General features: G+C 42.9%; 1 protein-coding gene across 1 annotated transcript in view; it reads right to left on the bottom strand.

Annotated features, from left to right (window-relative positions):
- The window catches only part of GRIN2A (glutamate ionotropic receptor NMDA type subunit 2A), a gene marked incomplete at both ends in the record, with an annotated part of 369,440 nt that overhangs the window by 45,706 nt on the left and 300,516 nt on the right, over positions 1-23,218 (bottom strand). Inside the window, 2 exons of the mRNA XM_081255266.1 lie at positions 78-265; positions 22,447-22,607. Coding sequence (XP_081111392.1) covers positions 78-265; positions 22,447-22,607 — 349 coding nt within the window. The remainder of the gene's footprint in view (positions 1-77; positions 266-22,446; positions 22,608-23,218) is intronic.

The raw sequence follows: 23,218 nt of genomic DNA, 5'->3' as shown, positions 1-23,218 counted from the left end.
CTACTGGAAAACCAGTTAGAAAACAGAGTGTGAGGGTCTCAAGCCCCTCAGAAGTAGGGGGTCAACCAAGGACTTACCATCACCCACAAACTGGAGCAGGGCCAGGTCAATCTGCCTCTTCCAAGGGGAGCCTTTCTGGAGGGCAATTCCATAACCAGTGGTGGCAAAGATGTACCCACTCCCGATGGTCACCAGCTTGCAGCCTTCGTCCCTCCCAGCCTTGTAATTCAAGACCGCAGCATCATAGATGAAAGCGTCCAGTTTCCTGCAATGACAAGAAACCAGGGAGTCATGGGGAAGGTGAGGTACCGTCTCAGTGCCCAGCTCCTAAGCCCTGATCCAGCATCACACACTTTCTTTCACATGGGAGATGATGATTCATGACTGCTCCATCCCATCAGCATAAAAGAATCTATTTTTAATGAGGAGATAAAAGCCAGAACCTTTTCTCTCGAAGTTTCAAGAGGCAGTTAAATAAAGACATGAAGAATCCTTATGCCCAAGTGAGTAAACAGTTGAATTTGCTGGTTTGCAAGTGTTTGCCCTTAGCACTCCCAACAGTGAAGGGCAGTGGCCTATTTAGAAAGGTTTGCATTCGAACAAAACAAACCATTAAAGGATGGGAGAATCAGATGGTTTCATGCAGGAAGGGGAGAGAGACTAAATAGGAATGATGTCTCTTCCTGCCCAAAGAAACATGTTTATGAAACATGTTTCATTTATATTATAAAAATTATTACATAATAATTTTTAGAAACCCAAATAATGCAGAAAATATTAAGAACACAATTAAAATTAAAATTGCCTATAGGGCTTCCCCGGTGGCGCAGTGGTTGAGAGTCTGCCTGCCGATGCAGGGGACACGGGTTCGTGCCCTGGTCCGGGAAGATCCCACATGCCGCTGAGCGGCTGGGCCCGTGAGCCGTGGTCGCTGAGCCTGTGCATCCGGAGCCTGTGCTCCGCAACGGGAGAGGCCACAACGAGAGGCTCACATACAGAAAAAAAAAAAAAAAAAAAGAATTGCCTATAATTCCATAACTCAGAGGCAACCTCTGTTAATAAATTTGTGAACAAATTTACAAATTTTATATGTGTGTATACACACACACCCCTCACACACACACACACACACACACACACACACACACCCCTTTTAAAACGGGTTGGTAACTTTTTCTGTAAAGGCAAGATAATAAATAGTTTAGGCTTGGTCTCTGGTGCAACTACTCAGCTTTCTGTTGTAGCATGAAGCTGAACTGTGTTTCCTCAAAATTCATATGTTGAAGTCCTAACCCGCCAGTACCTCCAAATATGACCTTATTTGGAGATGGGGTCATTGCAGATGTAATTAGTTAAGATGAGGTCATATGGAGCAGGGTGGGCTCCTAATCCAATATGACCGGTGTCCTTATAAAACGGGGAAATTTGGACACAGACATGCACACAGGGAGAGTGCCAGGTGAAGGTTGGAGTTATGCTGCCACAAGCCTCGGAACTACCAGAAGCCAGGAGAGAGGCCCGGACAGATCCTTCCCAAGTGCCTTCAGAGGCAGCACAGCCCTGCTGACACCCTGATCTCGGCGTTCCAGCCTCCAGAAGTAGGAGACAAAAAATTCCTATTGTTTAAGCTTCTCAGTTTGTGATGCTTTGTTATGGCAGCCCTAGGAAATTAACACACAGCATGAAAGCAGCCATTGATAATATATAAATGAATGAATTCAACTCTGTTCCAATAAAAGGTTATTTACAAAAAACAGGTTGGCCCATGGGACATAGTTTGCCAATCCTGTTTCAACTCTCCAAATATAATTACAACACGCAAACCATTTCACCAATGGCCTTCTTTTCTCATTTAACCCCACACATAGTGAATGTACTTCTATGTCAGTAAACAGAGCGCTCTTTTTACTATTTTGGTACATTTATGTTTATTGAGGTATATCTGATATGGAATAAAGCACTAGATAACTTTTTACATATGTGTACATCCTTGAAATCACCACGCAGACTGAATTAGAGAACATCACCATCACCTCAGAAGTCCTGTTTACCCCTCCCAGTCGGCACCCTCCAAAAGGCAAGCACCCAGTAATCCCCTCAAAGGCACGGCTGTGCCTAATTCATGACCTACATCCTTACTGGTGGGCACGTATGTTGTTTCCAATTTTTAAAGTTATTTAACAAGGCTGAAATGGTCAGCCTTGAATACAGGGGATGGATGTCTCAACTCTACTGGAGGCAGGAAAACTAAATGGGAGACCACTCAACTTGCTGACACGTCTTCAGCTTCACTCCCTTCACTCCCTAACAGAAGACATACGGTAGTGAAGCAAAAATAAAATAAAGTAAAATAAAATTAAAAAGTGGCAGGCAGAGGATGTAAAGCGCTGCATCCTTCCAAAGAGCTGCTGAAGGACTCCCTATGGGAACAAAACTATTTGGAAGGTTTACAGCTGTGTTCTTCATTTTAATTTTTTGTTTCTGTAATGGTTAGAGATGGGGCAAGACTACAAGGCTTGTCTCACCAACAGAAAGACTCTGAAGCTTTCATCTCAGGGCTGTAGGGGTGGAGACTTAGTTTTATACTCTGAGACTATTGTAAGGGGATCAGATCATCCAAGTGGAAGAGGGGGGAAAAACTGGGCATTGTCAACAGAAATGGCAAACAGAGCTGTCGAACCAAGAGGAAACACCCTTTCTGGACAGCCAGCAATGCTGAGACCCATGGAAATACAGGTTGGGGGGTTTTTAAAGGTTGGTTTGTGTATGATGGCAGTACGGCATGTGACAGGAGCGGCGGAGGAGCAGGTGGAAGGGATCTGAGTTCTAGTCTACATTTACATCTATGATGGCGCCGCCTCGGAAAGTCACTTCCTTCTTTTGCACTGCTGGTTTCTCATCTGTGAGATGAGGTTGTCACTGAGGTCCTTTTGAACTGTGGCATTCTACGGTTCTGCAAGCCAAGAGTCACCTTCTGTCAATCTCAAGAGGGAAAGTGAGACTCTGGATAACATGTGTACCCTGAGGACTTCAGGACATATGGACAGCATGTGTACTCTTAATGAAGTTGGGGTGCTTGCCACCTCAATACTTCATGTTGCCATGGAGATGGCGAGAACCTGGGCTTTATTAACACTTTCTAAGACTCCTGCAACTCTCTTCTCTCAATTCCTCAAAAAACAAACATAAATACACACACAGGTGCATATAGGTAGATTCAAATGTTAAGGCCGTCTGTTGGTATTCATGGGGTGAAAGCCCTCCCCATCCTGTTAACCCACCACACACTGATGCATTTCTGCAATGGAAATCTAAAACTGTACCTGGCACTCATATGAGAGTTGTCCAACAGCAGTTTAAATTCATATTTTATGGACAGGCACAGATTTCTGCAAATCATTACCATATTTCATGACAAATCTTCAGCTGAGCAAAAAACAGCCGGATGAGCCCAAAGAAAAAGGGAAGTTTTCTCGGAAAACAAAGTTTGCAAATGCAAGATGCCATCAAGTCAGAGGGAGGACAGCTGCAAAAGACAGTTAATTCTGAGCAAAGCAACCACACGCTGGCATGTCTGGGTGGCTGGTGGCCACGCTCTTAGAGCGGTCTGGCCAGGGAGACTGTGGTCTCAGGGCCACATCAGAACCAAAGTGAGGACAACACATGAAGGAAACCACAGGGCCATGTGGACTTTGATTTCTGTCCCTCATTGATGATTCTAGAGAGCTGGGGTCTAAATACAATGGCCAGCGATACCGGCATGTTTAAAAACATCCTGGGGCTTACACAGCTCCCTCTGATAGACAAGGCCATTGTTTGCACAATGCTTGACAAAAGTGCACAGCATTTTACATACATTGTCCCACCGGGGCCTCACAAATGCCCAGTAGGGAAATTTATTATCATTATTATTATTTTTCTCCTATGTTGTCTGTGAGCAGGTGAGGTTCTGAGAGGCTAAGGCAGCCTGAAGCTCACCAGCAATTTTTCCAAACTCTGTACACAAACCCTCTATCGCAGGATTGTCTAGGAGAACTTTCTACAATGATGGAAATACTCCGTATCTGTGCTATGGCTATTGAGCACTTAAAATGGGATTAGTGCAACTGAGAACCTGTGTTTTAAATTTTATTTCATTTCATTAATTTAGATTCTGGTGTCAATGGCCACACGTGGCCGGCAGCTACTGAAGTGGCCGGCACGGTGGCTCCCGGTGGGTGGGGGAGGTGGAGGGAGCGAGGGCCCTGGGCTCTCCTTGCTCAGACTCAAAGACCTGTGCCTTTGATCTCTTTCCCACTGAGGAAAAATGTTCCCATTGTTGAAAAGAAAAGATGTAAAACTCCCTGACATCCTCAAGAGTGGGCTTTGTGTTCAAAGACTCTGAACAAGGCACCTGTGTTTCTGACCCTCATTCTTCTCGCTGCAAAGTGGAGCAGACGTTACCCGCCCTTCGAGGGCTGTTGGGAATAAAGCGATGTTATATAAGGAGATGTGTGCGCAGTGCCCCGCACATAACGAATGCTCAGGACACACAGAGGTGTTCAATTGAATTCAGATTTTACAGCAAAGGAGCTTACAACTTTTATGCATTCTGTGGGACAAATCCAGTCCTGAATACTTTATATGCATTATCTCATTTCACTGACTCCTTTTAACTGAGCAAAGATGGATGCACTACTGCCGTCCCCACGGAATGAGGAAACGGAGGCACTGAGAGGTAAAGTAAGGGACACAGCTGCCCAGCTTAGGTGAGCGTCAGAGCAGCATTTGGACTTAACACAGTCTGATGACAAAGACCACAGACCTAACGACTGTGACCATGTTACCCATAAGACTTGTGGAATAAATGGAAACAGCTCTACTGCTTTGAGATTCAGACTGGGGGTTACAGCTCTACATGAAGCCCAGCGTTGTGAAAAAAGTGAAAGGATCAGACCAGAGCCATCAGTTTTCAAAGATCTGGTGGGTCGTTCAGTTTCATCTGTCTCTTTCCCAGGAGATGCATAGCCCTGTAAGGTCTGGAGTCACCTCCACAGAAAACATCTCTTGCCCTCAACACATCCTATCCTACACGTCTGGGACACATTTAGGCATAGATGGCCACAGCTTCTTGTTGAGGGTAGGGGGTCAGAAAGAGAAAAAGGCCACCTGAAGCCCAATTTAGACCAAAAGCATTCAGGGGATCGGAGCTGCGATGGTGGGAGACCGAGTGACATCTTAGGCTGCAGTGTAATTAGCAGCCCTGGATTTGGAACAACACAGAGATTACAGGCTGGCGCTGGAGGGAAGAGCCCCCCAGAACTCAGAGCCATCAGCTGGAAGCTTGAGGGCTCACAGGGAGGGAACACAGTGATGCTTCTTCTCTGCTTGGCGTTTTCCTCTCCTGCTTTTCAAGGGGAGATCATCTATGTCTCTGCCTTCCCAGCTCCTACCGAGCCACATGGCTGTCACTGGCTCAGTGCTTCATCCACCGGGTGGGTGAGGCTCAAAGATCCAGTCTGAGAACTGTGATGGGGACAGGGGCCCTACCCAGCCCACCTCTCTGCCTCTGCTCCCTACAGAAGGGCGAGCACCTCTCCAAACAACTGTGACAAATGAAACGACATCTCGGCTCCCCAGTGCGAGGGCTGGGACAGACCGGAGTCTGAAAATTCATGCTGTGCTGTGCTGGCTGTGTGATGTGCCCACCCCCCGCCAGGCATCACGGAGGCTGTGTGGGTGATGTCACCCTCTCCCTGTCACCCGCAGCCCTCAAGGAAAGCAAACGATAAAAAATGACAATAATTCAGAATGATAGGGGGAAATAAGACCTCCTCTCTGCAAATTTGCGAAGAAGCAAAGTAAGGAGGACTGTCATGTGCACTCCATGCCACTTTAACCCAGCAGTTTCCTGCCAGATTTTTTGACAGCTTTGAAGAGCTGCTACAGCTTTCTGGAGTGTGTAGATCTGACCCTGTTACTTCCGTTGGTCTCTCCTGTACCTACACGATGGCCTGAATGTTCACTTCTGGCCCCAAGACTGTTTCCCGGCAAAGCTGATTCTCCCTACAAAAGGGGACACCATGGCCCCCAGTCAGGGCATGGCCCCTTTGGGGAAAGGGACTTGTATTATCAAGTGGCTTGACGTTTCCTAATCAAAAGTTTCCGGTTTTAGCTCATCATCTCCTTATGCATGTTTTCAGATGCTCTCTGGGGGTCTCAGCACATTTAAAGGCTAATTATATAGTTAAAGTTAATTATTCATTCATTAACATTCAAGAAGTCTTTAACTAGACATTGACTTGTTCTGATGAATTAATGAAACCAGAGTGTGTGTGTGAGTGTGTGAGTGTGTGTGTGTGTGTGTGTGTGTTATGTGTGTATGTTTTGGAGGTCTAGTCTAAAGCATTACTGAGAATTAAGAATCTCTTTGGGGACTTCCCTGGTGGCACAGTGGTTAAGAATCTGCCTGCCACTGCAGGGGACACGGGTTCGAGCCTTGGTCTGGGAAGATCCTACATGCCGCAGAGCAAATAATCCTGTGCGCCACAACTACTGAGCCTGCGCTCTAGAGCCCATTAGCCACAACTACTGAAGCTCGAATGCCACAACTACTGAAGCCCGTGTGCCTAGAGCCCATGCTCCACAACAAGAGAAGCCACCACAGTGAGAAGTCCACGCACCACAACGAAGAGTAGCCCCCACTCACTGCAACTAGAGAAAGCCTGTGCGCAGCACAGCCAAAACCAAATTAATTAATTAATTAATTAATTTTAAAGAAAAAGAATCTCTTTGATGAGAACTGAATATATTTTTTTAGGGCACATCAAAGCCTTGCTAGGAAGAGGAGCACGTCAGCCAGTAATTCAGGCCAGTCAGCATGTTTGGGCAACTGTAGAACAGTGGATGGGGTTCAGGTCCACTTCTGCCAGCTCTATGAATGAGACCCAGTCATGGGACCTCTTCGAGCTTCAGTTTTCTCATCTGTAAAATGGGGGAATAGCTCATTCACAGGGCTGGATATTGGATGGATGGAAATGGGAGTGAAGGTGTTTTGGAAATTGCACACCCTGGTGCAAATACAGGACTTTGCTGGGGCAGTGATGATGTCACTGTGCAGAGAAGCAATGGTGTAGATCATCATCAAGCACCCAGACACAGGGTTATTGGTGGGTGAAGGGCATTCATGGGCCAAGAAGTGGTATCCCTGAGGATACCTTTGAATGTGCCTTCTTGGGCAGGAGACACTCAATACATACAGAGATTGTACCTGACATCAGCATGGGATGGTCTAAAATAGGCTTCAGGAAAATGGCCTAGAATCACATTATGACTCTGAGTTTGTGAATACAAACTTTAAAGTCAGAATTATACCAACACTGATGCATTTTCACTAAGGAAGCATTTTTCAGGGCAAAGTCTGTTACATTAATTTAATTCCTAGATCAATGTCTCACATAGCATAATTGAATTGTTTCCATTTTTTTTTGGAAACTACTTTCACTGGCATCAATTCTTTTGTGTTGAAATTTTATAACGATTTGAGTCATTGATCAGAATTTGGACCATAATAAATTTTACTGATTTATAACTTCTGCCATTTTGAGTTTTCTTTTGTGGGTATGGTTGCCACCAAGTCCAATTCTTCTGGGTCAAAATTGTTCAGAGAGGCAAAAGTGGCCAAGAAGATTCAAGTCGTCTGTGGCTTTGTAGTCAATAACAAATTTCACTCTGTGTGCTTTTTGCTGTTGTCAGTTTAATTTGCATTGATTAATTCTTCCAGTAATATTCACTGTGAATTGGGTAAAAAAGATGGATGGTGAATATTTATTTTTTAACTGAGAAAATTCTGTGCCGTATTGTAAGACTGAGACAGAGAGAGGCAGAGAAGGAGGGAGGAAACGAGGGAGGGAAAAATACAGATGGAAGCAGGCCCCAAGGAAAATGGGAAGACAGTGAGAGAAAGAAAGGAAAGAACAGGAAAGAGAGAGTGAGGGATAGAGACAGAGAAGGAGAAAGAAGTTAAGACAGAGAGGGAGAGAATGAAGAGAGGGAGATGGACTTACAGGGAGAGACTAAGAGACAAGAGGGAGGGAGAGAGATGGAGAAAGAGAGGGAAGAAGGAAGGAATGAAGGAGGGAGGGAAGGAAGGAGGGAAGGAAGGAGGGAAGGAGGGAAGGAAGGAGGGAAGGAGGGAGGGAAGGAGGGAAGAAAGGAGGAAAGGAAGGAGGGAGGGAAGGAGGGAGGGAAGGAGGGAAGAAAGGAGGAAAGGAAGGAGGGAGGGAGGGAAGGAGGGAAGGAGGGAGAGAAGGAGGAAAGGAAGGAGGGAGGGAAGGAAGGAGGGAAGGAGGGAGAGAAGGAGGGAAGGAAGGAAAGGAAACAAGGGCAAACACAGTACAAACATACAGTTTGCCTACTGACTAACAACCACAACAACAGGAAAAGGGTAAAATGATATAGAAAATCCCCTCTTCCTTACTGTTGAATTTAACATGGAATTTAACAAACTAACCTTGTCCAAGTTGGTGATAGATCATGTAATGCAATCTTTTAAGTTTTCAGAAGAGAAAACCGAAGGCTGGAGGTCTCAGTCCCGGGTGTTCCGCAGAGTCAGTGCTCCCAGACCTGTCTACCACCTGCCAAAGCAATGCATCCTCAAGGCACTGCTGCAGGGCTTCCCAAATCTGAGCGCATGTCCTCAGGTGGGATGTGGGGTCAGAGGAGCACTACTGTGGGGTTTTGGGTAAGTCTGTGCACATATCTAAACCTTGATTTCCCCATCTGACCAGAAGGAAAACAACCTCTCCCATGTGGTTGTACTCTGGTTGAAGGAAGGAACGGCTATAAATTTGCTGGATGAATTACAAAGCACTGTGCAAATGCTATTCTTTCTTCATGTTACCACTCATGTTCTGCCATAGGAAAAGTATTGATTCCTGCTGACATGTAAATCTTTTATAGAGTTTCTTAGTAGATACTCAAGGGTTGGGATCAGAGTAAACATTCTACTGCAGTTATTCCATGGTGCACAGCATATTACCAAAAATGCTCATGTTATAGAGAATGTTTTCTTTGTTCAGACTTTTCTTGAATGTTTACTATGTGCCAGACACTGCTCTTTGCCTGCATATCTCATTTAATCCTTACAACAGTTCTAAGTGCAAGTTCCTAAGTTATGTTTCCTAAGTGAAGGAATCAGACTCACCATTTTATAAACAAACAAAAAAAAACGAGATCTAAGAAGTTAATTAACTTGTCTAAGGTCCCACAGCTGAATGTTAGCAGAGAGGGAATTCGAATCCAGGATGCTGGCTTTTAAGCATCACAACACCCTCCTGGTAGTGACAACGATCCTGCTAAACTTGCCACACACTAGGACTGAAAGACAGGGACTCTCAAAGGCCAGAAAATTTATGAAAGTGAGAGACTGGGAAAAGAATCAATATTTAATGAAACCCTATTATGTGTCTGATACAGTGACGGCTACTTTCCCTAAGTCAATTCATTTAATTCTCAAAGGAATCTGGGAGACAGGATTGGAAAGATGTGGGAAACAGTCTCAGAGAGGCTATTTAATTTGCCAAAGGTCACACAGTTGGTAATTATCAGAGTCAGAATATGCAGCTTAGGTGTTTCTCAATCCAAAGTGGATGCTCGGCACCACGGGGTCACTCAGAAAATAAGTCAATTAATCAATAGATCAATCAGTTGAATAAGACAAACCTCTTCTAGAAGGTATAAATACTCTGACCCAGAAATTCTACTTCTTGAGATCATTCCTAGAGAATTACTTGCAGAAGTGCCTAGAGGACTCATCATGGAGTTTTAACGTGCCCATATTACTAAGAGTTCCCCGGAGGGAAACAGTCTAATAAACTGTGATGTATGCAAACCATGGAATTCTTTCCAGCCGTCAAAGAGAATGAAGGCAAAAGACACCTACACATATGGAAGGTGCCTCAAAACACATTATTAATTGAAAACCAAACTGCACAGTTTGATAGCATGAATTCATACAAGTGCTAACAAAAGATCAAGATGAAAAAAAAATTAATTACATGGGACTGAGTGAACTGATGAGGATGATTATAATTTTTGTGACTTTCTGTTTGAATTAAAAAAAAAAATCCCACAAGGACTCAGAGGCAAAAAATATACAAGTCGATTTTCACTGCAAAGTAAAGGAGCTGTTACAGCGGAGGATTACTGGACTGAATGTCAATATTATGACATAGTATGAGTGTGTTTCGTGTTTGGTAATTGCAGTCATTGTTGCTTTTGTTGTGGTCATCCATTTACAATGCTTGGTGTCAGTTTATTTAACTCTTGTAAAAAAAAAAATACAGTGTGTGTGAAAAAAAAAAAAGGAATCCGCCTGCCAATGCAGGGGACACAGATTTAAGCCCTGGTCCGGAAAGATCCCATGTGCCGCGGAGCAACTAAGCCCGTGCGCCACAACTACTGAAGTCCGCCCACCTAGAGCCTGTGCTCTGCAACAAGAGAAGCCACCGCAGTGAGAAACGCGTGCACCGCAATGAAGACCCAACGCAGCCAAAAAAAACCTCATAGAACTAGCTTAAAATTTTTCTTCTCCTTCAATTCTCCACAATTACATTAATTTCGTTTCTGATTTTTATAATTTTATTCTGCTTACTCTGTGGTTATATCCTCTTCTTCTTCTTTTTTCCTAAGGTAGATGTTTGCATTATGATTTACCCATCTATTTTTTTACCAGTGTATTTGGTTGATGGCATAAATTTCACAGTAGGCACTGCTTTTGCTACATCTCACAATTTAGCTCAAAATAAATTTAATTTCTCTTGAAGAAAAAAAACACATTATTAATTGAAAACCCAACTGTACCTTACTGCACAGAGTTTGATAGCATCCCACAGAACAAAATTTTAAAATTACGTGTGAACATATAAATATATGCAAATGCATCTAACAAAGGTCTAGGAGAAACGGCACGTATATCAGACAGATAACAGTGCTTACCTGGTGGGGGTGGGGGTGATTTGGGATTGGGACGTGGTCAAATGGATGCTTATTTATCTGCATTTTTTTACAATGAGAATATATTTTTTAATGAGAAGCAATGCAGCATAGTGGTTAAGGGCACAAATGCTACAGCCAGTTCAAATCCCAGCTCTGAAGCTTACGAGCACTTGCCTGGCAAGGGACTTAACCTCTGCATGACAGCGCAGGGGGGCCAAATATGCCGTCCTAAATTGTGTCTCTTAGGCACGAGGACTAAGTTAGGCTGATTATTTTTAAGAAACAAAGACTCAGGAAGCCTTTCTTTATACCTCCTCCGTACCTGCCTAAAGAACTTAGATGAAGGGTCTGTTCCCAGAATAGAGCTACCACCAGAGATGTCTGCAAAGAATACAGGCTAAGTGTGTTGGGGGAAACCAGGCAGGGCCTGGAGATCAGACTCCTCTCTGTGTCCCACTGTCTCTGCTGGTGCAGCAAACATTTATTTACCAAGCATTTGCTCTTCCGTTTCTATGTGAACAGGCTTCCTCCCCTTTAAAGTCCCAAACTCCCACCCCCAACATCCTCTTTTGTCTTTAGCTGAAGACGGTATTTAAGGTGAGGCTTGGGCCATTTTGGTAAGTTACCCAGTTCTCCTGGGTCTCTCCCATGTATATATGTTATTAAAGTTTTGTTTGACTTTCTTCTGTTAATCTATCTCCTGTCAATTTAATTCTTCAACCAGCCAGGAAAAAGCTTAGAAGAGTCGAGTAAAATTTCTCCCCCACTCCCGACAATAGTTTCTCTGTGTACACAGTGGAGATGCTGGATGTACCAACCCTCACGGGGCGGTTGTGAAGATTAAATGAAGAATTATAGGTAAAGTGCTTATAAGAGCGTCTGGCACAGAGCAAGGACAACTAAGCAACTGAGATTAGGAAGCAGGGACGGACACTAGCTAGCATAATAATCGCATTGCCCAATGGTGGCGGTCTACCCCCAAGAGCCCGTACTGCATTCACGTGCACTGGGCACTGGGGTGAACTACAAGGTCACTCCCCACAGCGCATACTCGGGTAGAGCGCTGGGTGGTGAGGCCTCCCCCACAGACCCCAGAGGAGAGCCTTCTGCGGCAGTGCTCACGTCGGACACCTGTCAGAGGAGGTCACACTGGTGCCTAAGGGAGTGTGTTGGGTTGAACAGTGTCCTCCCAAAATTCACATCCACCAGAACCTGGGAATGTAATCTTATTTGGAAATTGGGTCTTTCCAGATGTAATTAGTGAAGGATCTCAAGACAAAATCATCCTGGATTTAGGTGGGTCCTAAATCTGATGACTTAGAAGAAGAGTCCCTTATAAGAAGAGGAGGGACTTCCCTGGTGGTGCAGTGGTTAAGAATCCGCCTGCCAATGCAGGGGACACGGGTTTGAGCCCTGGTCCGGGAAGATCCCACATGCTGTGGAGCCACTAAGCCCGTGCGCCACAACTACTGAGCCTGCGAGCCACAACTACTGAGCCCACACACCACAACTACGGAAGCCCGTGAGCCTAGAGCCCGTGCTCTGCAACAAGAGAAGCCACCGCAATGAGAAGCCTGCACACCGCAATGAAGAGTAGCCCCTGCTCTCTGCAACTAGACAAAGCCCGCGTGCAGCAACAAAGACCCAACGCAGCCAAAAATAAATAAATAAATATATTAGAAAAAAGAGGAGACACACAAGGAACAAGGTCATGTGGAAACAGAGGCAGAGATTTGAACGATGCTGCCACAAGCCAAGAGGCCCCAGAAGCGGGAAGAGACAGGACAATTCTCCCCAGAGCCTTCGGAGGTAGCGTGGCCCTGCCAACACCTTGCTTTTAGACTTCTGGACTCCAGAACTAGGGGAGCAGACATTTCTCTCGTTTTAAACCCCCAAGTTTGTGGTTACTTGTTATGGCAGCCACAGGGAACTACCACAGTGGGGAAAGCTGAGGCATGGTACCCGAATTCCTATTGCTCCTCCACCTGCATTTCTCTCGATGGAATGAGGCTGGACTTGCTAAGGCAGAGGCTGCTGTCTAGGCCCCAAGCACTCACCACGGGGTATGGACAGCATCTCCCAACCTGTGCTAAAGACTCCCATGGCCTGAGCTATCCCGGCACCAGGAAAACTCACTCCTCCCCCTGCTGCTAGAGCAAGTGAACACACAGGGCTGATGCTTTAACACCAAGACCATTTTAGCACCTGGGTCAGTGGGAGCTTGTTTACAGTTTTCACAGTGGAGAGAAAGGAAGCACACTACTGAGATTTTCCAAATCTGAGCCACTGATGGGCAGGAGCGCCAACTTCCCTGGTTCCACCTCCCCACCCGCCCCCCCCAGCCTCATACACCTCATGACAAAGGTGTCCAACCCTTCCCAGAATCCTTCACTTGTCAGGACAAGCAGACAGTTAGATGTCATGAGTAGAAAGAGATGATGGGCTGAGTCTGAATGCCAGCTCTGCCAATCACGTAACCTTTGAACAAGTTGCTTCTGCTCCTTGAGCCTCAGTTTCACCTTCTGCAAAATGGAGAGAAAACCTATTTGGCAGAGTTGAATCAGGATGAAATGAGATGACATATTTGAAGTCTCCATGTGCATCTGACAATCAATAAGCAGAGGTGATTCCTAAGGAGACAAGGAGATGGAATCTGCCAGGAAGCTCCTGCTTGTTCAGTCTCCCCAGGGAGAATTTCCTAACCACGTGTACCCGAATACAAGGAATACATCCTTTTTTTGGTTGGTTTTCCTCTGTGAGTTCATTTTTTTTCTCCATTTCAATGAAAGAAGAAATATTGCCCGTTTTAAAAGCAGTATCAAGACTTTCAAAGGAAAAAGAGACATTTTAAATTATGAACAAAATTAGTTCTTGGTTTTGTATAATACTGCGTAAATAGAAACAGGCTAATTGTGCACTGTTACGGGAATGTTCATATTTAGTATTTTAAGTTGTGACTCAAAGCATAGGCTCTGGAGCAAGTGAGACCACAGACGAGCTATTTTAATCTCTCTGTGCCTATTTCTTCGATTGTAAATCACTATCTCATAGGGTTGTTATGAGGTTTAAATAAGATACTGCAGGCAAAGCATTCAAAACAGTACCTGGCACATAGGTAAGCTCCCAGCAAATGGTATCTATCAGTTTGAAATACCTCTCTTAGTTCCCAAAACAATTCAGGCAGGTTATTCTAACTGCAGTAGAAGAAGGTTTACACATATGGATAAAGCAATTTGAGTGAACTGAACTCTGAGATGGAATAGCAGGTAAGGGCTTAGGGAAAGTCTGAAAGCAGATATTCAGGCCATAAGCTCTCCGCAGTTGCTAACAGAAGCTCATAAATTAAGCTCCGAATTATGTAGAAACCCAAGCAAAAAGAACACTCGAGTAGTTACAGGACTTGCGTTGTCCACAAGATAAAAGAACCTTACAGTGAAGAAAAAAATGCTGTTTACTATACAGAGAAGTCTGAGAAATGAGGTAGGATGACATTGTGAACAACTTGGTACAATAATGCTATCAGCAAGGTTTCTGAAATAACTATTTCTTGGAGGGCCCTTCAATGCCAGACAAGGTATGATGAAAATGCATAGCAGTAAAAGTTAAATTAATCAATCTTCCTCTAGCTCAGTGAAATATCCCCTAGTCATTAAATGTGATAATTGTCCAACAAAACCGTACAGATTTTACTGAGAAATGTCAAACAGATTTGCATGGACACCGATTCAATGTGTGTAAACTATGAACATGTGTACAAATACCCGAAGGAAATGCAGGAAGAACTGAAGAATTATATTCAGAAGAAACTTTTTTTCTTATTATTATAAGTAATACTTTTGTTGCAGAAAATGTGTTAAGTATAAAAGGGGTAGAAAGAAGCCCACAACCCTCATCATCTAGCAATATCTCTGATAACCTCTGATGTATTTCATTTCAGTCTCCTTTCTTCTTTTCTCTCTTTCCTTCTCCTTCCATCTTTACAGAATTGGGATCCCATTTTATTCAACTTTTCCCCCATTTTTTTTCTATTTTTAATACTTTATGGGTGGCCTTGAACATCCATTAATATAGTTTTAATGGAGTTTCACAAGAGATAATTTCAAGTACAAAAAAGATGTCTCTGCTTCCTTGAGTTTTTATTAAGGGTAAAATTCCTACCTCTCTGATGCGGTAGCAATTATTTCTGAGCTTTACTTGCAGTGTGGGGGTGGCTCTCAGAAACCAGGTCACTGTAGATCTGATGTCCTCTGGAGACGACGCTATTCCAGTTAAGAGAACAGCTCACCGAACCTTGAGATCTACGCCTGTTATCAAACTCAGCATCTGGAAATGAACCCTCTGAGTGGGATTCTGCTTGACTGACAAAATATAGCTCATAAATCGTGCTCAGATGGCACCCTTGAAAGAACTTGCTCTGTGTGGCAACTCAACATCAATGAGCATCCTTATGCCTTCCTGGTCTACCTTGGCAAGTTCAACATCCCTGGACCAGTTTCCTTTGAGGATGGAAAGAAGGATGCTATCATCTTATCAACTCCCAGACTGTCAATTGATAATTATGTATTATATAATACATGTATATTATATACAATATTAAATATATATACATATATATAAAATTTGCCTCCACAAAGAATCTCTATGGCATGCAGATTACTTCAAGCTGAAAACAATCAAGGCCCAAAAGACTCAAGAGGAAACTCTGACCTTCCTCCTAACTGCCTGAAAGAATTAGATTGAGGGCCTGTTTCCAGATTAGAGCTATCAGCAGAGAATACGGTGGGCTAAGTGTGGTGAGGAAAACTCTAGGCAGGGCCTAGAGATCAGAGTGTACTACATTGTCTCTGCCTGGTCCAACAGGTGTTTATTTACCAAGCATTTGCTCCCCATCTCCATATGAATTGCCTTCCTCCCCTCTGAAGTCCCAAACCACTACCCTCAACATCCTCTTTTGTCTTTAGCTGAAGATGGTATTTAAGGTGAGGGTTTGGCCATTTTGGAGAGTTACTCAGGTCTCTCTCATGTATACACGTTATTAAACTTCTGTTTGATTTTCTCTTGTTAATATGCCTCACGTCGGTTTAATTCTCAGACCGGCCATAAGAATCTAGAAGGGAAGAGGAACATTTCTTCCTCCCCAGTAATATAATATGTAACTTTGGTCTCCAATTCTCCCTTGAGCTCTGACCTCATATATCCAGCTGCCTCCCTGGCATTGCCAAGTTGGGAAGCAAGCCTAACTCCTACAGTCAATAATTCTACAATGTAAGTTCTTAGTTAAATAGCGTGTTGGGTAATTAGTTAACCTTGTAGAGCCTTAGGTTCTTCATCTCTTAAAGTACCCAGCTCATAGGAGTAATAGTACCCAGCTCAAAGGAATAAAGTACCCAGCTCATAGGAGAAATAGTACCCAGCTCAAAGGAGTAAAGTACCCAGCTCATAGGAGTAATAGTACCCAGCTCAAAGGAGTAAAGTACCCAACTCATAGGAGTAATACTACACAGCTCAAAGGAATAATAATACTCAGGTCATAGGAGTAATAGTACTCAGGTCATAGGAATAATAGTACTCAGGTCATAGGAATGATAGTACTCAGCTCTTAGGAGTGTTCTGAGGATCAAATGAGATTATGCATGTGAAGCGCTTGGAGCTGCATCTCACAGATTGTTAGGTTTCAATCAATGCAGAGATGAAATATGATGATGTTGTCCCAAAGGCACTGCCGACTTAACTCATCCAAACCTAAATCTGTGTTCCTCCACGCCTCTGCTCATTCTGAGCCCTTCCTCTCCTTGGTCCTGTCCATTCCTCACAGAACACCATCTCTCAATATTCAATGAATTAACCTCTCAAAACAGGGATTCCTCACCCCTACAGGCTTGGAGAAGCTGTGTCTTAGAACAGGGGTTCAGTGCTCACCTCTTCTATAAAGACAGTTCTGACACTTGCAAATAGATGTGACCACCCTCATCCTTTTATTTTTACAGACACATTATACAGTTTGGGCCTTGTAGAAAAATGCCTATTGGCAAAAGGCAACCCTCCTTTACATTTCTTCTCCCAAACTACTCAATGTAAGTGAAGGCAAAAGATGCCCATCTGTTTTCCAACATTGTTGGGCTGAAAATGAAATCAGACAGGGGACTGGGGGGCCTGAAGGCCGAAAACTAAAGCTTCTAAAGGAAACTGGGACTTTTTCAAAAATTTATATACACATGATTAGACATGAAAACCAGTTAAAATAAAAAACATAAACCATCCCACTATGTCTTCAAATATTAGCCTTTTCAGAGTCGTAGGAATGTTGATTGTTTAATTTAAATCTGGCATAAGTGCTATGCTTGCAGTTTTGCCTACTTGCCAAAACTGCTTGGAGAACATCAGCTTCTGATGACTGAGCATTTATAAATCTAAATCTGTCTCCACTCATTTCAGCTTCAGTTCCCTCTTCTAAAGCAGATGGTCCCAAAATTTGATTACTGTGCATCAAAATCACCTGAAGAGCTTGTTACAACATGCAGATTCCCAGGCCCCTGCCCCAGAGATTCTGGTTCTGTTGGCTCAGTGGGGCTCAAGAATCCACATCTTTATTAGCACCCCTACTGATTCAGACTCAGGCTACGCTTTGCGAAACGTTGGTGTAGAAACCTGGGGTCATGAAATGCCCGTTCACCTTTGGTTCGGGAGAACCCTACATGTCAGAACAGACTTGTTCCTGGAAAACCTTACCTATCAATGTTTGTACAACAAACATTCGGTGCAAATCCTATTTTCTCACTGATTTACTTGATATTTTCTGGGATACTTTATCTCCATTTATTATACATTTCAACAAACAATGATACTTAACAACTTAGTTTCAAATGACACTTAACAACTCAGTTTCAAGTTTCTCTGTCCCTATGCTCTTAGGTGATTCTGCATCCTGAAGATAAGCTACATGTTTATATTGGCTGGCTTACTCTTTATATGCATAATGTATTTATTTAACTCTTTTAGAATAGTAGTTCTCAAATTTTAGCTTGTATCAAAATCACCTGGAGCAGCAGCATGCTTGTTAAAATGCAAATTCACAGACTCCATCATTAAAGAGAAGGTCTTGTGTTGGGTCCAGAAGTTTGCGTTTTTACAAGTAACCATTTGATTCAGGTAGAGTTGGTCCACTGGCCAGGCTTGGAGACACCCAGCTTTCGAGAATTATTCTAAATCCTTTCTGCAAAAATGACAGCTGTTTATAATTGTGGTTTGTCTGGATTTTGTATTTTGGAAAGTTCTAAATAAGTGTTCGAGTGCTGACACAAGTAAAAGAATCTCAGAATTATTTCAGAGATTGGAGAATCCAGCCCTTTCACTTTTTAGATAGGGAAACTGAGGTTCAGAGAGGTGACATGACTTGTCTAAGGCCACAGCTAGCTAACGATAGAGCCCAGACTCAAACCAAGCTGGGACCCTCATTCAACCATAATGCAAAATCCCTCTTGTGTCCCAGACTCTTCCAGGAAGTTACAACCCATAAAGAAGCTTCCCCATTTCACTGACCCTGGTGTATACGAACATATATTCACTAAGCCACAGATAGAGAGAGTTGTGGGTGGAGGGGCAGGACCCAGCAGCTGAGCTACATGCTCTGGGATTTTTAAGCCAAGCCTCACTGGATTTAAGGGTACTGGGGGTAGGAATATCCTGAAATTCAACAATTCAGAAACACATAGGGTAGCTCCCTCTACCTTCCAGAGGGAAAGAAACTTCTAGAGATGCTGTACATGGGGAAGGAAGGGAAATAAAGCTGGAGTTCATTGTTATTATTACATGAGAAGTTTGTTGTATTATTCCTTAAACCCTCATGATATTTACTCTTGTAAAATTATTTCATAATACATTTCATATTTTAAAGCAATGTATTTCATAATGAAAAATTTTAAAAGCAAATGAGATGGGAGAGGGGAAAGGCAACCAAGTGTGGTGTAGTAGACACCTGAGAGACGGCAGTCTCGGGACGATGAGCAGATACGATCAGCACAGAGTCCGTCAGACCTTGGTGCAGTTCGGTGCTGACAGTTCTTACATTTTGGTTCCCACAATCATTTGAAGAGTTGTATTCACCTCTCATACTCTACACCAAGAAAAACTCCGAATATTAAAAATGCCACCGAAATAGAAAACAGGAGAAAATTATTTTGTAGCCTGAGTGAAAAGGATTTTTGAATTACAACTCAAACTCCAGAAGCCATAAAAAAAGATTGATAGGTGTGACTACAAAAAACATAGATCTCTGTGGAAAAAAATATCTACAAGCTCAAAAGACAATCTAACAGCAGCAAAAAACTGGGACAAACATTTGTAATCACATCACAAATAAAGGGCTCCTTTCTCTAATAGATAAATTAATAAGAAAAACCATCAAATCGACAGAAAAAAAGAAGGCACACTTTCAAAAAAGGAATTGCAGAAGGCTTTTCATTACATTTGGTAAAAATCTACTGATAACAAGATGGTGCATATTAAAAAACATTTTGTCACATGTTTTACCTATTATCTTAGCAAAATTTTAGAAGACTGATGGTACACCGTGTTGGCAAAGGTTTTGGGGAGATACGTACCCTCATTCATTGATGGTAAAGGTGAATTTCCTTGGGAGGGAAATTTGTCAATGTCTGTCAAAAGTACTACTACGTGTAGTCTTGGACCCAGCAGTCCAAGAAATTTATTTGACATTGGATGTGACACATAGGTAAGGATATTCACTGCAGTATTGTTTGTAACAACAAAAAATGATATCCTAAATATCCATTAGTTGGAGACTGATGAAATACCGTATGATACACTCACACGATGAAAGACTATAAATCTTTAAAAAATAACTCTGTAGCTATTTATGCTTTGATAGAGAAAGATATGGAAGGACACACAGGAAAGTAGTAAATGTGGCTACTATGGAGGGTACTAGGCAAATAAGGAACAGTGTGGAAGGAAGGCTCTTCACTGTTTATCTTTTTATACACTACTTTTTGATTTTTGAATCATGTAAATGTACTATCTATTCAAAATTTAATTTAAACAACTTAAATAATTCACTGAGGAACCTGTTAAACATGTAAGTGGTTTCCCCTGATATTAATTCCACTGAGACAGAATCTCCAGGAATGAGCAGGAATGTCCTCACCCCTATGGGTGCATGTAGTTATTTCTTAAAAAGAAAAGACTCACACCCCTTTAGCTCTAGTTTCTGAGTTTAAAGTAATAGTGTCATGCATCCCCCTCATGGGAGATTGAATATAGGGTTAACCCACCATCTGCCCAAGTTTGCTAAGATGGATGTTATAACTATTATATGGCTTCCCGAGAACAATTTGTACAATTTATGGCCAGGGATGGTTTCTAATTCTCTACTCCTTTTTGTTTGCATTATTTTAAAAAAGTGAAAAAGAAAGAAAACAACCCATTTTGTGCTCTGGGTGGCAGATGAATGAGGAGGGAAACAGCCAGCCTTCAACCATTTTTTCTAACCATTGTCATCACATTTATGCTCATGGTTTGTCCAAAGCAACAGTATATACGATGAAAAGACCACAGTGAAAACAAACAAACAAACAAAAACCCATACCCATGGCTAAGCTGCGAAGTCATCAAAAATTTGTCTTTTCTGGTATCTACTAAAATTGAACATACCACATTCTATAGCTCAGCAATTTCCACTCTTAGGTATATAACAAGAAAAATGTACTCACTTGTACAACAAAAGACATGTAGGAGAAAGCCCTTAGGAGCTTTACTCATAATAGCCCCACAAGGGACACTACCCTAACGTTCATCAAGATTAGAAAAGATGTGTGCATTGTGGTATATCCCCACAGTGTAATTCTACAGCAATGAGAATGAAAGAACTGGAATGACACACAGTGATCTCACTAACAGAATGATGAGTCAAATAAAGACAAAAAAAGAGAAAACATACGGTATGATTTTATTATATGTTAGAATAACAGGGCAAAAGAATCTACTGCTTTAGAAGCGAGGATGATCCACGAAGATAGTAACTGGAGGAGGGGTGCGTTCGTGTGTGTGCGTGTGTGTGTGTGTGTATGTGGTGGGGGGCTGTAGGGATTGGTGACATCTTGTTAATTGAACTGCATGGTCAGATCAGTTTGGACAAAGTCATCCAGCAGTATACTTAATACTTGTACTTTTCTGCATTTTTTGTTATACTTTTTAGTAAAAAGTTTTAAAAAGTCATTCCAAGCCAGAATGAGCAGTGTGTGAATGAGTTTTAGATAAGAAATGGGTTCAGCTTCTAAATAAATGCTGTCCCAGCCCCTGTTGAGATACCAAAGAGATTCCAAAGAGACTGAAATGACAATATGTCATTGGCCAAAGCTCCTGGAAATTATGCAGAGATCCGGGCTTGATGGTTTAGAGGGGCCCCCTCTGCCCCACCAGACACAAAGAAGCAGCAAGGCCTTCGCAATGGGCCTGCAGAATAGCCCACAGGAAGAAGCTGTGCATTAATCGGCAAGGAGAATGCACTACATCCCATTTTACTTGCCAGGGATCCCTGACAATTGAGATGGTCCACGTAAGTACATTGTCTGGATGAGCAAAACTTTCATTAATAAACAATCCTTTCATTTAAAACAGAATCTTTTTTAATGGAACCCTTTCAAAAACACATTTCACACTTCCCTGACTTTTCAAAAAGTTAAAGAGTCCATGGAATAGAATTTAACCTTTACACCAAATAACAACACTAGCAATTATGTCCTATCTCTGTGCCAGGCACTGTCCGAAATGCTTTACAGCACATTTTCTCTTAATCCTCATAAAACTCCTATGAATTAGGCCCTATCATTATTCCCATTTTATGTATGAGGCTGAGAGCGACTGAAGAACTGTCCAAGGTCATAAAACAGGTCTTCTGTTTACAGCTTCTGTTATTTCGTGTCTGCTATCCTCCACAATGCCAACAGGTAGACGGAAATGTTAGCTGTACCTTTAGAGAGACTGAGTTCTCAGCTTTTCTCTCCGTATTTCCTTTCTCCTTCCTCAATGTGACACTCTTAGTTTTCACAGAAAGCTACATGCCATAAACTCCTACCTAAAATCAGATAAAAACTTACAGTACTTTGTCTTCACCACTTTAAATAAACTCCATCTCCTTAGATCACCCTATTGGCTAAAATATCCCATTGAGTTGGACCAACTTCTTTATCAGTTTAAGAAACCCCTCTGGTTCTCTGCATTTCAAAGTGTCCTGGATTTGCTTTTTCTTAACACAATTCAGAAGGAAGCCTGTGATACTCATCAGATTAGCAAAAGCAGCCCTCAACTGGGGGCCTCCTTGACTTCCAGCTCAGCTCTCGAGAACATACACCAGTGGGGGCAGACAAGCCCAAAGGCAAGGCGCGCAGCGTCAGTTTCTGTAAGGTGTGCGGAGGGGCAGGCCTGCAGAGCAGAAGCAACCGTCGTCCTTACCCTGTTTTCAAGCTGACCAAGGCGTCCTCTACTCCCTTCTGATTGAACTTGGTCATGTACTGATGCATGTAGGGATAGTTGTTCCGAATGTTTCGCTCCGTACTGCCATTGGGCACCGTGCCAAATCGAAAGGAAGGGGAATAGTCATGAGGTCTCTGAAACTGGAGAGAGACAGACAGAGAAGGAAGGAGGAGGAGGAAGCATCAGCCATCATTCCGTCTTGCCTCAGGAGTTACACATATGCACGCGGTAGCACAGGACAGTAAACACCCACTCATTTTTGTGCTTCCTTTCTACTTAATCACACCTTCCACTGGTCTGGGAGCGCCAGGAAGTCAGAAACAGTGTCTGTCTTCTTCCTTACTGTCCCTCAGTGCCCAGCATAGGGGCTGGCTGGGTGTGCTACAGGTATCTGTTGGATGGAATTTTTCATCTCCATTATAGAGACCAGCCTAGTCCTAGGCTCACGGGCAGTGCTCAGGAAATGCTGATTAAGCTGGAAATAGTGTATGACTTCAGTTCATTCATCTGCCTCATCATGAAATTTTCTGAGATCCTCACCAATCACTCCATTCTCTGGACCCCATTTACAATTTCTTTCACCTCACCCAGAAAATGACAAAGGGGAGCAGAATTTGCCACTCCTGAAATATGCCTCTTTGGCATACGGATTATCTGGGGGCCGGTTATTTTTTAAGAAACAGCAGACACAGGAGAAACTCTGAAAACTGAGTAGAAGTTAACTCTTTTGGAAGAGGCAAAATCTTATATT

The sequence above is a fragment of the Mesoplodon bidens genome (genome assembly GCF_964165515.1).
Source record: "Mesoplodon bidens genome assembly, chromosome: 15".
In the NCBI taxonomy this organism is placed as follows: Eukaryota; Metazoa; Chordata; class Mammalia; order Artiodactyla; family Ziphiidae; genus Mesoplodon; species Mesoplodon bidens.
The sequence above is the reverse complement of the archived record's forward strand: the minus strand, read 5'-3'. Positions and strand labels throughout refer to the sequence as shown.